Here is a 15,634-nt window from a genome sequence, read left to right as displayed (position 1 = left end):
GGTTTGTGTAGTTTAATCTTCTGACTTCTCAGGTCCAGTTTTAAGTAATGCTTCTGTATTGTCATTATCCCTCAATATCGCCTCACTTATTTTCTTGCGTTCCCCATACCAGGTTGAAGAGCAGAGTACAAAATTTTGGTCCCACAAACACTTACGTAGGCAATATTTTTTATATCCTGGTAGAACATACACAGCTTTGGGGAGGGAACGGTCTAGAATAGTTAGAATAATTAAAATAAGCAAAACCTTGGGATGCAGAACCATAAATCAGAAGCCAGAAACTTAATCCCACAAAAGGCTGAAATTAGGAGAATGAGTGAAATATCTGCAGTCATTATCTGATTATTGAAACTAAACTTTACAAAAATTTTTAGGCATAGGATCTTTAACATACAAAAAATATAACTTGGTTTGTTTACAAAATGAATAAGTACACATTCTTTACTTTTGAGAAGTGACAAATATGCCCAGTATTAATGCTTTATACTAAGGTACATCTGCGTCTGTTTGCCTCCTGACATCTCTAAAAGAGAGAAAGAAAGATTATTAAATTAGAAAGCATCAGTATCACAGACTTGTAAACAAAAAGGAAAGTTATGCCTGTAGGGCTTAGAAATAATGTGTAAATAGAGAACAAATACCATCATGCAGATACATGATGCATGTTTGTACAGAGAAAGCTTGGAAAAAGAACACAACATCCCCGAATTTATTCATCGTAATGTATTACAGCACAATGTTTAGGGCACATAATAAGCTGTCAAATGAAATAACTTTCATATAATATTAGTTACAGAAAGCATTTTAGAAGATTGAAGTGCAGCCGTAATAACATTTTCAACATTACTCTAAAAATTATTTCAGCATATTCATTCTGGGAGAAAGAAACTTGCATGAAAGATGATTTTTGGTTCTCTCACCTTCAAATGTGCGTTTTTTCCACAGAAGACCTCAGAAAAAATATGAAAACCAAGTGAACAGGCTGGATTTTTCACTTCTATGCTATCTGTACAGTTGGGCATGTAAATAAATTTATGTGCATTTTATAGTTCTACTGAATTCAAGGTGTGGGATGATCCACATGCTGGAGCATCAGTAGAAAACTGGAGTTGCACAAGGAATATAACAAGGTACAGTCTGAAACTGCGGGTACAAAGAAGGTTTAAGAAAAACAAAATTTAGAGCGTAACTGAGCAGTCATTTTTTTTTTTTATGCTTGTCCACATAGATGGTCTAAGTACAAATATTTAAAACTATTATTATTGTTTTGATTGCCATTATTATTTGTGCTTATTCCGGTAACTTACAACAGAATCAAGTTATGAAAAAAATAAACCAAATCAAAACCAATTACATTAAAAATGCAATGGATAATTTATGGATCATTAAAAACATAAGCAACTCTCTTAACTATCCAATAAATCAACAACTGCAGAAGTATTATAGATTTTATTAAAAAATCCAGGAAACTTATAAATCTCATTTTACGCTCCAATAGGACACACAAATTGGTTTAGTTTTTCCTTGCAGCTGCTAGTCAAGTAACCAAATCATTTTTCCAGCAGTTGATCAGCCATTGGCCCAACTGCACATCAGAAGACATGTCAGAAGACATGCAGTCCCCAAGGGGACATTCCCACAAACCTCTCAGATAGCTCCTCCAATGGTTTACCTCTGAGACGTTTAAATAAGCCCCCTCACACACACACCCCCCACACACAAGGAGATGCAGACAGTACAGATCCTGCCCACCTCTCAGCTATTTCACTCTGGTTATTTCTAAACTATTAGTTAGCAAATGTCCTGGTGTCTCCAGCAATCTTTAATATTTGGTTGACACCATCCTGCTCTCAGAGATGATGATCCTAATCTGACAGCTCATGTTCAGGGCAAGACCCCCTCAAAGGATGGCAGAATTTAGTCCAGAGCATTTATACAGGGAACAATGTCTGCACCCTGGTAGTGAACCTCAGTGCATCTCCACACACATGCCCGGATCATTAGAGAGAGATCCCCAACCTTCAATATTCCAGGTCTGACCTAAACCAGAGAAAAGTCTAAGGTGATTCAGCTAAGTATCAGATCTTGCCTCAGCCCTCCAGCTTTTGATAGTCTATCTCTGCCAAGACCATAGTATTAGAGACTGTGGAGGTTCTCAGCATACTTTCAGTGTATGGGGCCTTATATACCACCTATTAAACAACTCGCCCTGACTGTGTGATGATGATGGGGATAAACCCCACAGGTAAGGCTAGCCTGTAGTAGAGCTGTGGTCTATTGAATGACTGCCTGCCAACTCAAGCCTGCGCCTGTGCTCAATCCATCCCCTAGAGCTGCAGCAAGACATGATATTGGGAAAGAGACAAGATGGTGCTCCTTGGAAGGCATGCTGCTTAGGAGCACCTTTCCCCCTGGGCTGGGTCCTGCACCAGCTGTGTTGATCTTCTCTCTGCACAGCAGGTTTGAGCAAGACTTAGAGCTCCTCCTCAGCCCTTCACAGGGCTACAGCCAGACCCAAAACACAAATTCCCTCTGTGGTCCAAGCAGTCCCCTCGGCCCTGATGTGGTGCCCACCACAGAGATCTACAAGCAGATTCAGGGCATGCCAGGGTGAGAAGTTTTGTCCTTGACAATCCCAACCCAAGAATCAAACATTTGGGTATCTGCAGCAGCCAATACAATCAGTATCAGCAAGATTCCTTCTTAGCAGGATCTCCTGAGGTGTGCCCCCAGGCAGTGGTCCGGGAGGACACCAGCTTTTGCCCTGGCCTGGCATCCCACGTGCAGCACAGCTGTAGCTTATGTTGCCATAGCTGCAAAATCAGGGGACTGTCCTATCGCAGTGAACCCAGCTCCATGTATATAATCGGCTCAGCTCACAGTCACAGTCAGAACCCAGGACTTTCACCACCAAAAATCCAAGCTGCTACTGCTTTGGGGTGAAATATGTTCTTTCTCACAGCATCACTACTTGTGGATTGATGCAATCAAATGCTGTGCTTCACAGACTCCCCAAAAGGTCTTCACATGGGGAAGCCCACAAGGGCTCCTGCAACAGTGTAGATAAGCACCGTTGCAGTCATGTCATCCCATACTTTGCATCTCTTCCTTGGAACCCTATCTGTTGTCATTTCAAGCATGAAGTACGGAACTTCACTTTAAAGACCCTTCATCACTAGTCCCGTTCTTTTAACCTTGCTACTGTCTCTAATCGCATCCATCAGTAAACACACTGGCTTCCCTGGATCTTTCGTTATGTTACAGGAAACACTTTTCCACGCTATTCTTCCTGCCCTGAAGGCATGCCCAGCTCACATTACAACATTACCCCATCCCTCCGAATCCTTCTTTTGCCAGGGTGCTGACAATAGCCACAATAATCATTAGGTGGCCGGTGTGCCGAAATGCCCACCTATTCCACTGCTTAAGGATGTTTCATCTCTGATGTTCTTTCACAGGCCTCCCTTTATCCACGCACAGCCCATTTTCCCCCAAAGCAGCCTGTATCTTCATTGGGGTTTGGTGCATCCTTTTGTCCTGCATTTGTACAGCCTTTGCGACAGCGAGGTGCTGGTACCGTGCTCCGGCAGTTCAGCGTGTTGCAAAACGAAGCCCAAAGCAGGTGTGTGCCAAGGCTCAACCACCCGCTTCTCTCACCAGGCCCTTGCAGCTGGTCGAGTTTTGCGCGTGACCCTCAAGCCCGGACCCTCCAGATAACGCTGTGCAGGAGGGAGACCTCCCCTCCCAGGGTGAGGGAGGCAGCTCACAGAGGCAGGTGGGGTGCGAGCCAGAGGCACCCACAGGAGATGCTCTGATTCGGGCCCCGCGCCCTGGGCGGGCCCCTCTGAGGAGGCACCGTCCCTCGGGAGCCGGGGGGGCGGCAGGGACCTGCGCTCCCCTGCCCGTGTGCTGCTGCTTCCGAAGGCTGCGAGGCGGGCCGGGCTGACAGGCGGCCGGGGCTTCGCGCCTCCCCAGCGGGCCGGGGCGGCTGCAGGCGGTCCCCCCCGCCGGAAGCGCGGGCCCGCCGGCCGCCGGCGCGGCAGGAGCACCTCGGTGCGCCTCGGCAACGCCTCGGTAGCGCCTCGGTACGCGCTGCTGCGCTCCGGCCGCCCCCGCCCGCTCTGCCACCACAGTTCCGCCGGAGAAGGCGGCCGGCGGCGGGAGCACAGCGGGCGGCAGGAAGTGAGGGGCCGCTGCGCTCCGCTCGCCGCGTTATGCGAGAGCGCTCCCGCCCCCGGGGTCCAGGAGAGGCGGGCGGCAGCGGCAGCAGCGCGGGCGGGGCGGCGTCGCCCCGGAGAGAGCGGCGGGGCGGCCCGGCGGCGGGCGGCGGCCGCGGGCTGGCGATGGAGGAAGGTGAGGGGGGCGGCGTGTGCCACTCTTATCCCCCTCCGCCGCCGCCGCCGGCGGGGGGGCTGCGGCTGCCCCGTCCCGCGCCCGGCGGGACCGTGCGGGGGGCGCGCCTGGCGGCCGCCTCGGCGCGGCGGCGCCGCCTCAGGCCGCGGAGCGGGGGGGCGGGAAGGGAGGTCGGCGTGGCCCGGGCCGGGGGCCGGGGCCGCGGCCGCAGGTCGGCAGCGGGGCCGGGGCCGGGGGTTTTGTGTCAGGTACCCGCCGGGGTAGTAACGCCCGCCGGAGGGTGGTGGAGCGCCCGCCCGCGGGACACGGGGTCGGCCTCCCCCGGCCGCGCCTGTCCCACCGCTGCGGCGGCGGGGGGCCGCGCCGGCTCAGGCCAGCCCGATCCTTCCCCGGCGGCCCCCTCGGGCCCCGCTGACGAGGCCTCCTCTTCCCCGCCCAGGGCAGCCCACGGTTCGCAGCACCAAGCGGGAGGAAGCCGGGCGGATGGGAGCCCAGAAACTTGGGGTCTGTTTCTCCTCCCTGTCCCGGCGTTGCCTCTGTGCAGAGCGCCCCGGGGCAGCATCCGCCGGCTCCCTGGATGCCTCTGTGAGTGTGCTTTTCTTTGGCATCCCTTCCTTTTTCCCGTTTGTATGTCTTAGTTTGTCTCCACGCTCGTTTCACCTTTAGCCCCCCACACAATTTTTTTCTCCAGGTCTTTTTTGTGCTAACGCCCTTTGTGGGGACTAGGCGATGACATTTCGTTTTCTTTGGGAAATCAACAGAAACATGACTCTTAAGTAGGCACTTTGAGAAATGCAAGAGCAAACAAGGATACGTGATACTGTCCAGTGGCATATTCCAGCCTCCCAGCGGTTCTCAGCTGGGGTACTTTCTGAGCTGGACATGGTTTCAGTGTATTTAGTAGTCTTTGCTTGTCCTCCACGAATATGTCCATCTTCTCTTGAATTTATGTAAACTCTTCATTTACAGAACATTCTTTGGGTAGGAGTGGCCTGCATGAAGGTGATGTGCGGTGAACTGGTTCATTTTACCCTGACTCACTGGGTTTGTTTGATAACTTCTTGTTCCAGTATTAGAAGATGAATCACTGCTCTCTATTCATCCTGTTTGTGCACTTCACTAGCTTGTAGGCTTCTGGCATGTTTCTGCTGGCCATCCTCTTTTCCAGACTGAGGCATCCTCAACTTTCTTCCTTGTTCCTTGTATGGGAACCATTGCACACCTTTGATCATCTCCATGGCCCGTCTCTGAATATTTCCCATCTCTATCTTGTCCTTCTTTAGATGAGAGGGCAAGAATTGTAGACAGTGCTCAATTTGTAGGTGATAAATGGATTAATATAGTGGCACGCAGGAACAATGAGTTATGCTTTTCTGCAGTAGATACACAAAAATATGTGGAATGCAAGTTGTCTGAACAAGAGTTGAAAATAATGTGCTGGGAACTTACAGGAAACTGGAAAGCAATCTTGGATGAGAAATTGTGTGCTGGATAGAGAAGTACTAGACGCTGCATCATCAGTTCAAAATCCTAGATTATTTTTAATTGTCACCTTGTTTGACTTTTATTTCACACCATTTAGAGGATTCATAGAAGTGGAAACAGCATTTTTCTTGTTTCCGGCAACTGCAAATGAAACAGAAGTAGCACACTTGGATCTTTATTTGTTACTGCTTCTAGTGGGGGAAATCTGTTGAGCGGTCTTCAAAACCAAGGTGAAGATCATTTGCTGACTGACATGTAGCTGTTTCAGAATTAGAATTTTAAATTGTTCTTTCTTTGGGAGTTTTCTATTACTGCTGCTAACTCTAGACATTTTAAGTGTGTTATGCTTCTAATATGGCTCACTTCTCTTCCAGAGAAGCGAAGAAATGCCTTTTCTTCCAGTGTTCTCACTGCTGTTGCTTTGGTCATAACTAGAATGGCAAGGACAGACAGTTGGCCTTCCAAGCACATATCTGCCTATTCTGGTGATCTTGGGGGGTTTTGCCTCCAATTTTATTTTGTGTGGTACAAACGATTTTTTAATTGGACTGCACTTGGTGTTTGCATTGCTGATTAACTTCATATACAGGACATGAAGAGATACTGGTGTGTATTTAATTTTGGATTGACATAATGGTAAATGTGATAACTGAACACCCTAAACCTTGTTTTGTTTTAATATCTTTCCAATTCTTTTCTTGTTTTAGTATCTTCCCAGTTCTTACCTTGTTTAAGACAGTAGATATTTTCTATTCATTCAGTGAAAAACGTTATTATTGAAATCTTACTTTGCTCAGCATAATTTATACATTGTTTTGAAAATCCTGTTAAAACACAAATACATGTGTCCTTATACAGGCAGATACTGCTTTGACAGTTTATTTATATTACTCTAGTTTCTAACGTCTAAATCTAGTAGTTGGGAGTTAAAAGTAGACTGATTTAGACTTGAAATAATATACAACCAGAGTAATTAAAAGCTAGTTTGTGGGATATGGATATTGACACTTCAAGTTTGAAGTCAGATGGCTTTAGGAAAGAGCTGTTTTAAGTCCAGAGGAAAATAAGTGGCTACAAATTTCAGGCAATGTTGGACAGTAGGTCAAACTGGAGAGCTAAAAATTCCAAAGTGTGAGTTACAGTTAAACCTTTTCATCACACTTCTAAAATGACATAAAAGTTGTGGTTGTCATCTTTAATATAGGAATTATAACAGACTTTTTGCAATTAGCCTTTTTCTATGGAGACTTGCAGTTTGTGTTAGCCTTGGTGCCTTTCAGAATGTAAAATAAATGGGCCAGGGCTTCAAACTGCTGTTGGTTACAGAAAACAGAAGCCAGAGAAGCCCTCAGTCTTGTGATGAGATCTATGTGGCCTACCAGGCTGGTCTTTTTAATTATATGTTAGACTAAAAGTTCATAAATCTGCTTAGTTCCAGCAGATCTGGAATCAGGAAAAAAGTGATCTTATATTTACTTCATGAAAGATTTCACCATATAAATAACAGGCAGCTCAATTTAAAAGTAATGGACTAGCCCAATTTTTGTATTACAGTAATGTGCCTAGTACAGTACTGTACTCTAGCAGTGTAAAACCAGGATGACAGTGAATGGAATTGGCACCAGTTTCTCCCAGTGTCTGTCTAAACTGCTTTCTTTCAGTTGTGTAATACATTCACCATGGAATAAACCAGTTAGCTTCCTGTTTGGGTTCTGGGTAATCTCAGAGTATGGCCTGAAGAGAAAACTATTGTTTCTTCTAAGGAATAACATAGGAATTGATTTCTGTATTGTTATATTATTATTTTAGTTAAGCATATGAAATACTTTAATTGAGCCTTTGTCCAATACATCTGCTGTGGGATTGAATCAGTAGCGATAACTGGCTGATACCTGCTGCTGTGTGGATTTCTGAGTGTGATTTTAGGTATTGTGTTGCAATAACTTAAAAAGAAATGTCTTCAGGGGCAGCAGACCTGCGACAGAGAAAGAAGCAAAACTGCACAGAATCTGACAAAATGGCTCCAGAGGAGAGAAACAAAGAAAACTCAAAGCTGGGAAGATCGCCAAAATGTAAGCTACAGAATTTTTAGCCAACTTCTGATTTTTTTTTTTTCATTATTCTTTTATATTTTATGGGAAGATATTTGTAGCACAGTAATTTCTAACAGACTTTTTTTGGATTAGGTTTTTGAATGTTCAAGAAGAAACAGGCATGCAACATTAGAATTCTTTAAGAATGACATTTTATGTATTGCAGGGTAAAATGGTAGTCCTGGATTGTTTCAGGTTGGGGAAGGAGAGGAAGGGGAAGAGGGAGAGGATTTAAGAATCTACTGTTGTTACTATTTTAATTGCACCTGTAATGATCTTTCGGTTGGGAAGCTGAAAGGCATGAAGGTACTAAAACACAAACAGGTGAAAAGTCCTTACAGCTTTTCAAGAAACAGAACTAAAACTGGGTGTAATTTTAGGCAAGTGCTTACCAAACTAAACTTACAAAAACTTTTATGTTAAAAGTGCATACTAACTTGAGGGAGCTACAGGTGAAGTAGATGGCCATTGAATGAGTTTGATAAAATTCAAATTAGTTCCTTCCTCTTATATTTAAAAACAGATTGTAGAATAGAACATTTCAGTATTGATGTTAGATGTGGTATTGCTGCCTCTTTCCGTTAATGTCGTTAAGAAGTTTGTGGTATTTTGGGTAAAATCTAGAGTTTGCTCTGTTTATTTGGAAGACACTTCTTGGAATTTGTTTGAAAATGAAGCTTATTAGAATGGAGATACATTTGCAGTGTAGTGTGTGAGTATTTTATCTGAGAGTCCTATGAAGCAATGGTAACAACTAGGAGAGAAAACTCTGTGGGAAAGGAATAACAAACCAGTTATTGATGCATCTGTGCTGCTGCTGGTGTGATAATTCTGATGCCAGTAAGTTTACTTGCTGTTCAGAAATGAGTCATATGTAGGTCATACTGTTTGTTTCTAAGTCCTCTGAAATATTTTAGCTTTTTCACTGTCCCTTTTCAGATATGTTAATTCAGCGTTTTGCGAAACTTTTCTTTGGCTGTCTTGCGGCAGTCACTAGTGGAATGATGTATGCTGTGTACCTCTCAACATATCATGAACGGAAATTCTGGTTTTCCAGCAGGCAGGTAAAGAAAAAGTTAAACTATTGAAACAAAAGCCAGATTGTGTTCTTGAAATCAAAGCTGAGCCATGTCAGGTTGGAACTACTTGCTTGCAGAATTCCATGTCCTTTTACTCAGGCCTCTGCTTTGATAATAGTCTCTTTTTTTGTTTTCTTTTTTTTTTTTTTTATAAAGTGTTTCTCCTACCAGCAGTAGTCTTGTCATGCTTTTCTTTGAAATACCTTTCTAAAATTTGGAGAAAAAACTGAAGTATATTGGGATAGCATAAGATAAAAACCAGGAATGTATGGCCTGGTTGTTTGTTGGGCTTTTTTTAACAACTGTGTTATTCAGCGAAGTGTGGAAAGTTGAATGAAATTCAGATTTGTGAATATGAAAGGATTCTGCGGGTCTTGTGCTGACTTATGATGTGGATTTAAGTTGCTTTGATTCCAAGCATGTTTGCTAAGTTATAGAGAGCATTATATACCTGACAGAGGTGCTGTGAAGATTAATGTTTTGTGGAATACCTTGAAGATGTACAGTGGAGTCATAACCATGTACTGTATTACAGAATGAGTCTATCTGAAAATATATAGTCTTCGATGGGAAGAGATTGCAGGAGGTGAATATATATATATTTTTTTTTTCTTCTAGGAACTTGAACGAGAAATTACATTTCAGGGTGACAGTGCCATTTATTACTCATTCTATAAAGAACTGCTAAAGGCTCCTTCCTTTGAAAGAGGTACAAGACTCCTTTGTTTTATTAACCTTGAAAAGTCCTGTTCCTTTTGGAGACAGGAAAAAAACTGGAGATTGGAGGGACTGATTTTATACTCTTTTGTATCAGTTGAATTAATTAAACCTACATACTGTCCTAACTTTTCAGTACCTTTTAAAAAACAATATTTAACTATCCTGTATTCCAGCAGATTGCCTTTTAATCAGTACTCTGGAATAATATTAATATTACTTTCATATTGCCCTGTGTAGAAGCTATTGTTGATTTTGTCTATGCTACATAGGGGATTTTCTGCCATGTAAGCATAGTTGTTGATTTTGTCTATGCTACATAGGGGATTTTCTGCCATGTAAGCATAGTTTACATTTAGTTTGGGAACAGGGGATTGAAATGATATCTATCAGAAGATGGAATGGTTTCTGTCAAGAGTTGATCTGCTCCATCCTGTCTCTGCCAGAGGTTTCTACTCTTGTCAGCTATAGTGAATAGATGTTGAAAAGCACTGAGTGATGGGGACAGTAACCAAGAGGAAGGAGAACAAACTGGGTGGCAGTGGTCTCTCCTTTCTTTGCGCTCGTGCTCTTTAACCTGCACGGGCTCTGGAGCTCACTGACCCTAGATCACTAAACCAGCAGAAAACTAAAGCAATGAAAAGAAGACGGAGCGCACTGATGCTAGTTTAGTGAGTTCAGAAGGGCACCTGGGCTATCATGGTGAAAAGGTGCGAACTCCAGGAGAGAACAGGGAGTGAACAGCCCTATCTTGCAGTGGTCAGGCATTGAATTAGCTCCAAAGCCAGTTAAACTTTGTAGGTATAATTTTATTGGTTGAACAGTTTCCCAGCTGATGTGTAACATGTCAGCAATATATAATGGGTCTTTGGTACAATCATTTCCTCATTATCTCTGGGGAGATTACCCATGCTGTGAATAGATGAACTGCCTCATTCAGGCATGCTGCCTCTGCAGTCAGGTAGACTCGTATGTCTGCTAGGTATTGTGGGGTACCCAGTTTCAAAAGGTGTATCATAGCTGTGCTGAACCCAGTTGTAAGTCCTGCAGGACTTGGTTTAGCCTGCAGAGAGCCAACTGCAGACCACACACCAAGATATGCTCAGATCTGGAAACATTTATCTTGTTTGGCTGTTGCATTGTTGTTGGACTTTTTGTTCTTTTTTTTTCTCTAATTTGGTTTTTCCTCTTCCCACTATTGTCCTAAGTAATGACAAATCTTTAATATCGCAGAATGATGTATCCTTCAAGTATGCCATCTTCAATTTCATCTCAATCCCTTACAAAGCTGTGTTGTGTGAAGTGAGTGATTCTTGGAAGTCTAAGAAACACAGGGCTGAAAAGGGTGACGAGGCTGTCATATCTGACCTCTTTGTGGAGAGAGGTTTAATACATCCAGCTCATCCCCGTTAGAACTTTGCCTCCTGTGAAGGTGATCTGTAGGTAGCTGGTTTCAGGGCCGCATCAGTATGTTACTGAAAAGAGTCTGCTTCAGCTGGTTAATTTTGGGCCTTCTATTTAAAAACTAGATCAAAAAATGGTAATAACTTTGTTGCTAAATCAGTAGGGTGGAATGGCATCTGGCACAGAAAATTCTCCTTCCTTTAAAATTAGGAGTGGTGAATCAGTCAGTAGCTTTAATGATGAAATCTGTTACCTTTGAGTACACTTACACCTCTCTTAAGAACAGCAATAGTAAGTGATTCCAAGAATATTTTTTTTTTTGTCTATAGGTGTTTATGAGTTGACACACAACAATAAGACAGTATCACTGAAGACGATAAATGCAGTCCAGCAAATGACTTTGTACCCAGAGTTGATTGCCAGTGTTTTATATCAAGCATCTGGTAGCGAAGTATGTGTATTTCTCCTACATTCTGTGCTTTCATTATGGTTATGTATGTGTGTGCGTATGAGACATTTGATGCTGTATACAATAAACACATGCAATTTTTGTTGAATGAATTGAGCTAAGTCTCTCACCAGGTCCAGGTTCTCCTCAATTCTGATCAGTCTCTGGCATAGGATTTTGGGGGTTTCTATGCACTAAGCTTTTCTGTCTGTTATTCTTTATTTCTGCAAACTGCTTAGTAATGTGGAGAGTATCTGTGGTATCCATAAAAACCATGAAAGTTGGCTCCTTTGGAGTATAGAAGTCTGTTACAGTGGTACCTGTCTGTACCCATTCCCATATAGATAAAAAGGGAAAAACACTTTTGTAGATAAACCTTTTGTCTCTTTCTGCTCTGCTCAGGCATTGTTCTGCTTACGCTACATACTTGTGTCCTCTCTCATTTATCTTTCTTTTTTTATTATTTATTTATTTTGGAACCATTTTTGCTACATCTTCACTTCTCCAAGTTCCTTCCCTACATAACTTCTTCCAGTAGTCTTTTGAATTTTATATCTCACTGGTGTATAGATTTATTAAATCTGACACATACAATGTTCATGCTAAAGCAAATACAAAAATCATGTCACTAGCAAGCTGAGTCGTGAAGTGTGCTCTTAATTCACACTGCTTTGTTCTCCCTGAGCCCAAAATAAAAGCATGCTCAATACTTTTCTGAAATAGAGGCCGTCTCTTACCTGTTTGTAAAGCACCTAGCACACTGTTAGCAGTATGCAAAGAGTAAATAGTAATCATTTCCAGCTTCAGCTCAGTTGCTGCTATGTCTCTTCGTTTTTATTTGTAATTTCAGGAAGTTATTGAACCAGTGTATTTCTACATTGGTATAGTTTTTGGACTGCAGGGAATTTATGTGACTGCATTGTTTGTAACCAGTTGGGTTATGAGTGGGACTTGGCTGGCAGGAATGCTGACTGTAGCATGGTTCATTATTAACAGGTAAGAAAAACATCTTTATACAATCTAGTTTGTCAATACAACATTTTAAAATACTAGAGCAAACTGAAATGCTTTCTCTTGAACTTTGTGTTCTCATTGTGAGAGCAAGCTCTTATGTTTAATACAGAACATTTCCCAGAGATGGACTGGTTCTCATGATGTTTTTATTAATGGAAGGGCCTCCTGTTGTCCAACCATCCACACTGCCAGTTGAACTGACTTTTATGGATGTGTGAATACAGGAGTATTCTCACACAGTTCCATTTTGCAAAAACATTCCTCAGAAGGTTTTGGTTTTGTGCTGCTGAAGAATGGAAACAAATTTTCAAAGTTGCTGTAAAACAGAATTGCTCTCTGTGGCCAGCTCTAAATACTGTGGTAGTTGTTCTGATGCTTAGAAGAAAATTACCAAGTCCATTTTTCTTGTTAAGAGTCTTTGGTATTTTTTTAAAATCTGATTTTTGTAGTATGTTTTTGTGCAAAGTGTAATCTTCTTAGATGCTCCTGATCTAAAGATTTTAAAACATTTCACTTGTAAGAAAATGTCCCTTCCCTTTATGAAACACCACAATAATAGAGAGCCTCATTTGGGCACTGAGCATTCAGGCTCCTGGTTTGTCACCAAGTAGCTATGAGGCTTTCTGTGAACTTGAGAGCACTTGAAAGAAAGGAGCTATGGAGGATCAAAATGTTAGAGATATACCTTTAAAGCTGAACTGTTGGGAAGCGTCTTTGAGGAGTGTGAAGTCATCATGACCGAATCTGTGATTAGTAGCTAAAAATACTGTTCGAGAAGCTGGTGTGAACAGTGGAAAGTAAGAAGAAATGGTGAATAAATCTGTATTTTTTTCAGCAGCAAAGAAGATTAAACAATGTTAATAAATTGAAAGGTCTAGTAGTTAAAAAAGCTCCAAATACACCTCTGTAAGAAGCTTCAGAGGTTAAAAATGAAAGGTGACACTTTCAAATATCTAAATGATAAAGGAGCTTGAGGCTCCTTTTAAAAAGCATAGTAGACACAAAGAAGACTATGTACTTCTGAAACTGATGCCTTTGAACATATTTGAAAGTGTGACTTGTGCTTCTAAGTCAATTTAGCACTTTTAAAAACTTTCTCCTACAGCTCTTAATTGTGCAGATATTGTCAAGTCATTCCATGAGAAGACCCTGCATGCTCCCCATCCATCTTTAATCTCTTGTTTTGCTGGGCAGAATTTTCCCTGTAGACAGAGTATCTGCTGGTGGTGCTGCTATGAGGGAGCACTACTTTGGATTCTAAGTATGTTGTGCTCGACCGCCTAAATCACTTATTTAATACATATTGTATGGGAACTGACAGGAATCTTTTCACATCATAATGTGAAAAGCTGCTGTTACGGCAGCAGCAATCCCCTGCCTATGGGCATAAGACCATTTAGCACTGCTCGTGGCCAAAGCAGGCTCCGTTGTCACAGTGCAAGTTGGCAGGAGCAGTGTGTGATGTGTCCAAGCTCGCACAGTGTTGTGGTGGGTCAGAGGAGGCTGGAGGCAGATGCTTCTTTGGCTTCAGTCCTGTAAACACCACCTAATAAGTAGACCTGCTGAATAAATGAGTAAATATTGGACCTTACATGCCGATATTAAATTTATGACCTGTATCAGCAGTGAAATTGTGTCAGTATTACTTTACACCTAATACAGGAATAGTTTGCTTGCAAGTCCACACTGATAACTAGAAGTGACATTTAGGTTTTCCTTGATATTTTTGGTTCCATAAATCTTTTAATAATTTTGTTTGTCTGTACTTTATTCTAGGACAGATACAACAAGAATTGATTACTCCATACCATCAAGGGAAAATTGGGCTTTGCCATATTTTGCATGTCAAGTAGCAGCTCTCACAGGCTATTTAAAAAAAAGCCTAAGTTGTTCTGCTGAGGTAAAGCAAAATTAATTTCTTAATAATGGTAGAACTTTGCTCTAGAGTACTTACATCTCTCGCTATTGCCCTACTAGGCAGAAAACAGTAGATGTTTTGTTTTGTTCTTTTCAAAACAGCCACTTGGATTTCACATAGGCATGTGCAGTTTTTGCTGAGCTGCTTGCGCCCTGCCCTGTTATGCCCCCATGAGGGTACAGACAGAACAGTGTGGTAATGAGCTGTGTGCTGTCTTTTTAAAATAAACTGATGCAGAATTTTTCTCACAATGTAAACTATTTTGTTGCTCTTCCTGTTGCTTGGAGAAGATGGTGGTAACTTCCTTTTCCTGCCTCTCTGTCAAAGATGTTTCTTCTGATTCGCTTTAAATGTTTTTGAATGTTTCAGTAATTACTTTCTTCCATCTGAGACCATGCTAAATATGTCTGAAGTCAGTATTTTAATTATTTCCTAAAATAATAATTAATTTCTGTAGTTTCTGTTTTAATGACCTCTCAGTTACTTAGTGACAGAGATGCATAGGTATGAAATTAATGCTTTTTTTTTTTTTTTCTCTAGAAGTTTTGTTACCTTTTGGTGAGTGCTTCAACATATACCTTCATGATGATGTGGGAATACAGTCATTATCTCCTGTTTGTCCAGGCTGTTTCTCTTTTTCTGCTAGACAGCTTTGCTCTGGCACAGACAGAGAAGGTATTAGAACTCTTCAGCCTACTGATAGTTGAGGACTTAAATACAGCCTCAGAGGTGCCTGCCATAAATGCTGCTTAGGAGCTCCAGAGGTCTCAGACTGAGTGATGACTCGAGTGTCTTGCAGCTGGGTCTGCAGAAGTGCGTGTCATGGCCATCGGAAGAATAAAATGGCTTTAAACTCACTCTCTTTTGGACTACTGTGTTTGGGACAGTTTTCCTAACAAAAGAGTCAGAAGCTAAACAAAGCTTCTGAGGCCTGAAACATCCTTGGAGAGCTGAAAGAGTGATTAATGATACTCAGTTGTGCATCCTTTTTGGCTTAGATGCCTCTTTTCTTTCCCTGATTCACAGTAGGGTGGGGCTGACCAAAAAACTGCTCTGTTGGCTCTGTGAAGTTAGGGGCTCATTTTCACCCTGAATGGCCTGCCCTGTACTGGTTTAGCCAATA

The 15,634-nt window shown here is 42.4% G+C and overlaps 1 protein-coding gene across 3 annotated transcripts in view; it reads left to right on the top strand.

Moving 5' to 3' along the window:
* Positions 1-4,197: 4,197 nt before the first annotated feature.
* The window catches only part of DPY19L4 (dpy-19 like 4), a 38,152-nt gene continuing 26,715 nt past the window's right edge, over positions 4,198-15,634 (top strand). The window contains exons 1-8 of one of the 3 annotated variants that reach the window (XM_074898710.1): positions 4,198-4,353; positions 7,803-7,910; positions 8,871-8,995; positions 9,629-9,719; positions 11,461-11,582; positions 12,430-12,575; positions 14,370-14,493; positions 15,055-15,186. In XM_074898710.1, the coding sequence (XP_074754811.1) occupies positions 4,215-4,353; positions 7,803-7,910; positions 8,871-8,995; positions 9,629-9,719; positions 11,461-11,582; positions 12,430-12,575; positions 14,370-14,493; positions 15,055-15,186 (987 nt within the window). In that variant the 5' untranslated portion in view covers positions 4,198-4,214. Of the gene's footprint in view, positions 4,354-4,837; positions 4,939-7,802; positions 7,911-8,870; positions 8,996-9,628; positions 9,720-11,460; positions 11,583-12,429; positions 12,576-14,369; positions 14,494-15,051; positions 15,187-15,634 lie in introns of those variants that run through there. The other 2 variants (XM_074898709.1, XM_074898711.1) reach the window with 2 other exon arrangements.

This window comes from Athene noctua, chromosome 2 (assembly GCF_965140245.1).
Source record: "Athene noctua chromosome 2, bAthNoc1.hap1.1, whole genome shotgun sequence".
NCBI lineage: Eukaryota > Metazoa > Chordata > Aves > Strigiformes > Strigidae > Athene > Athene noctua.
Note: the sequence above shows the minus strand (reverse complement) of the source record. Positions and strands in the feature narration are given on the sequence as shown.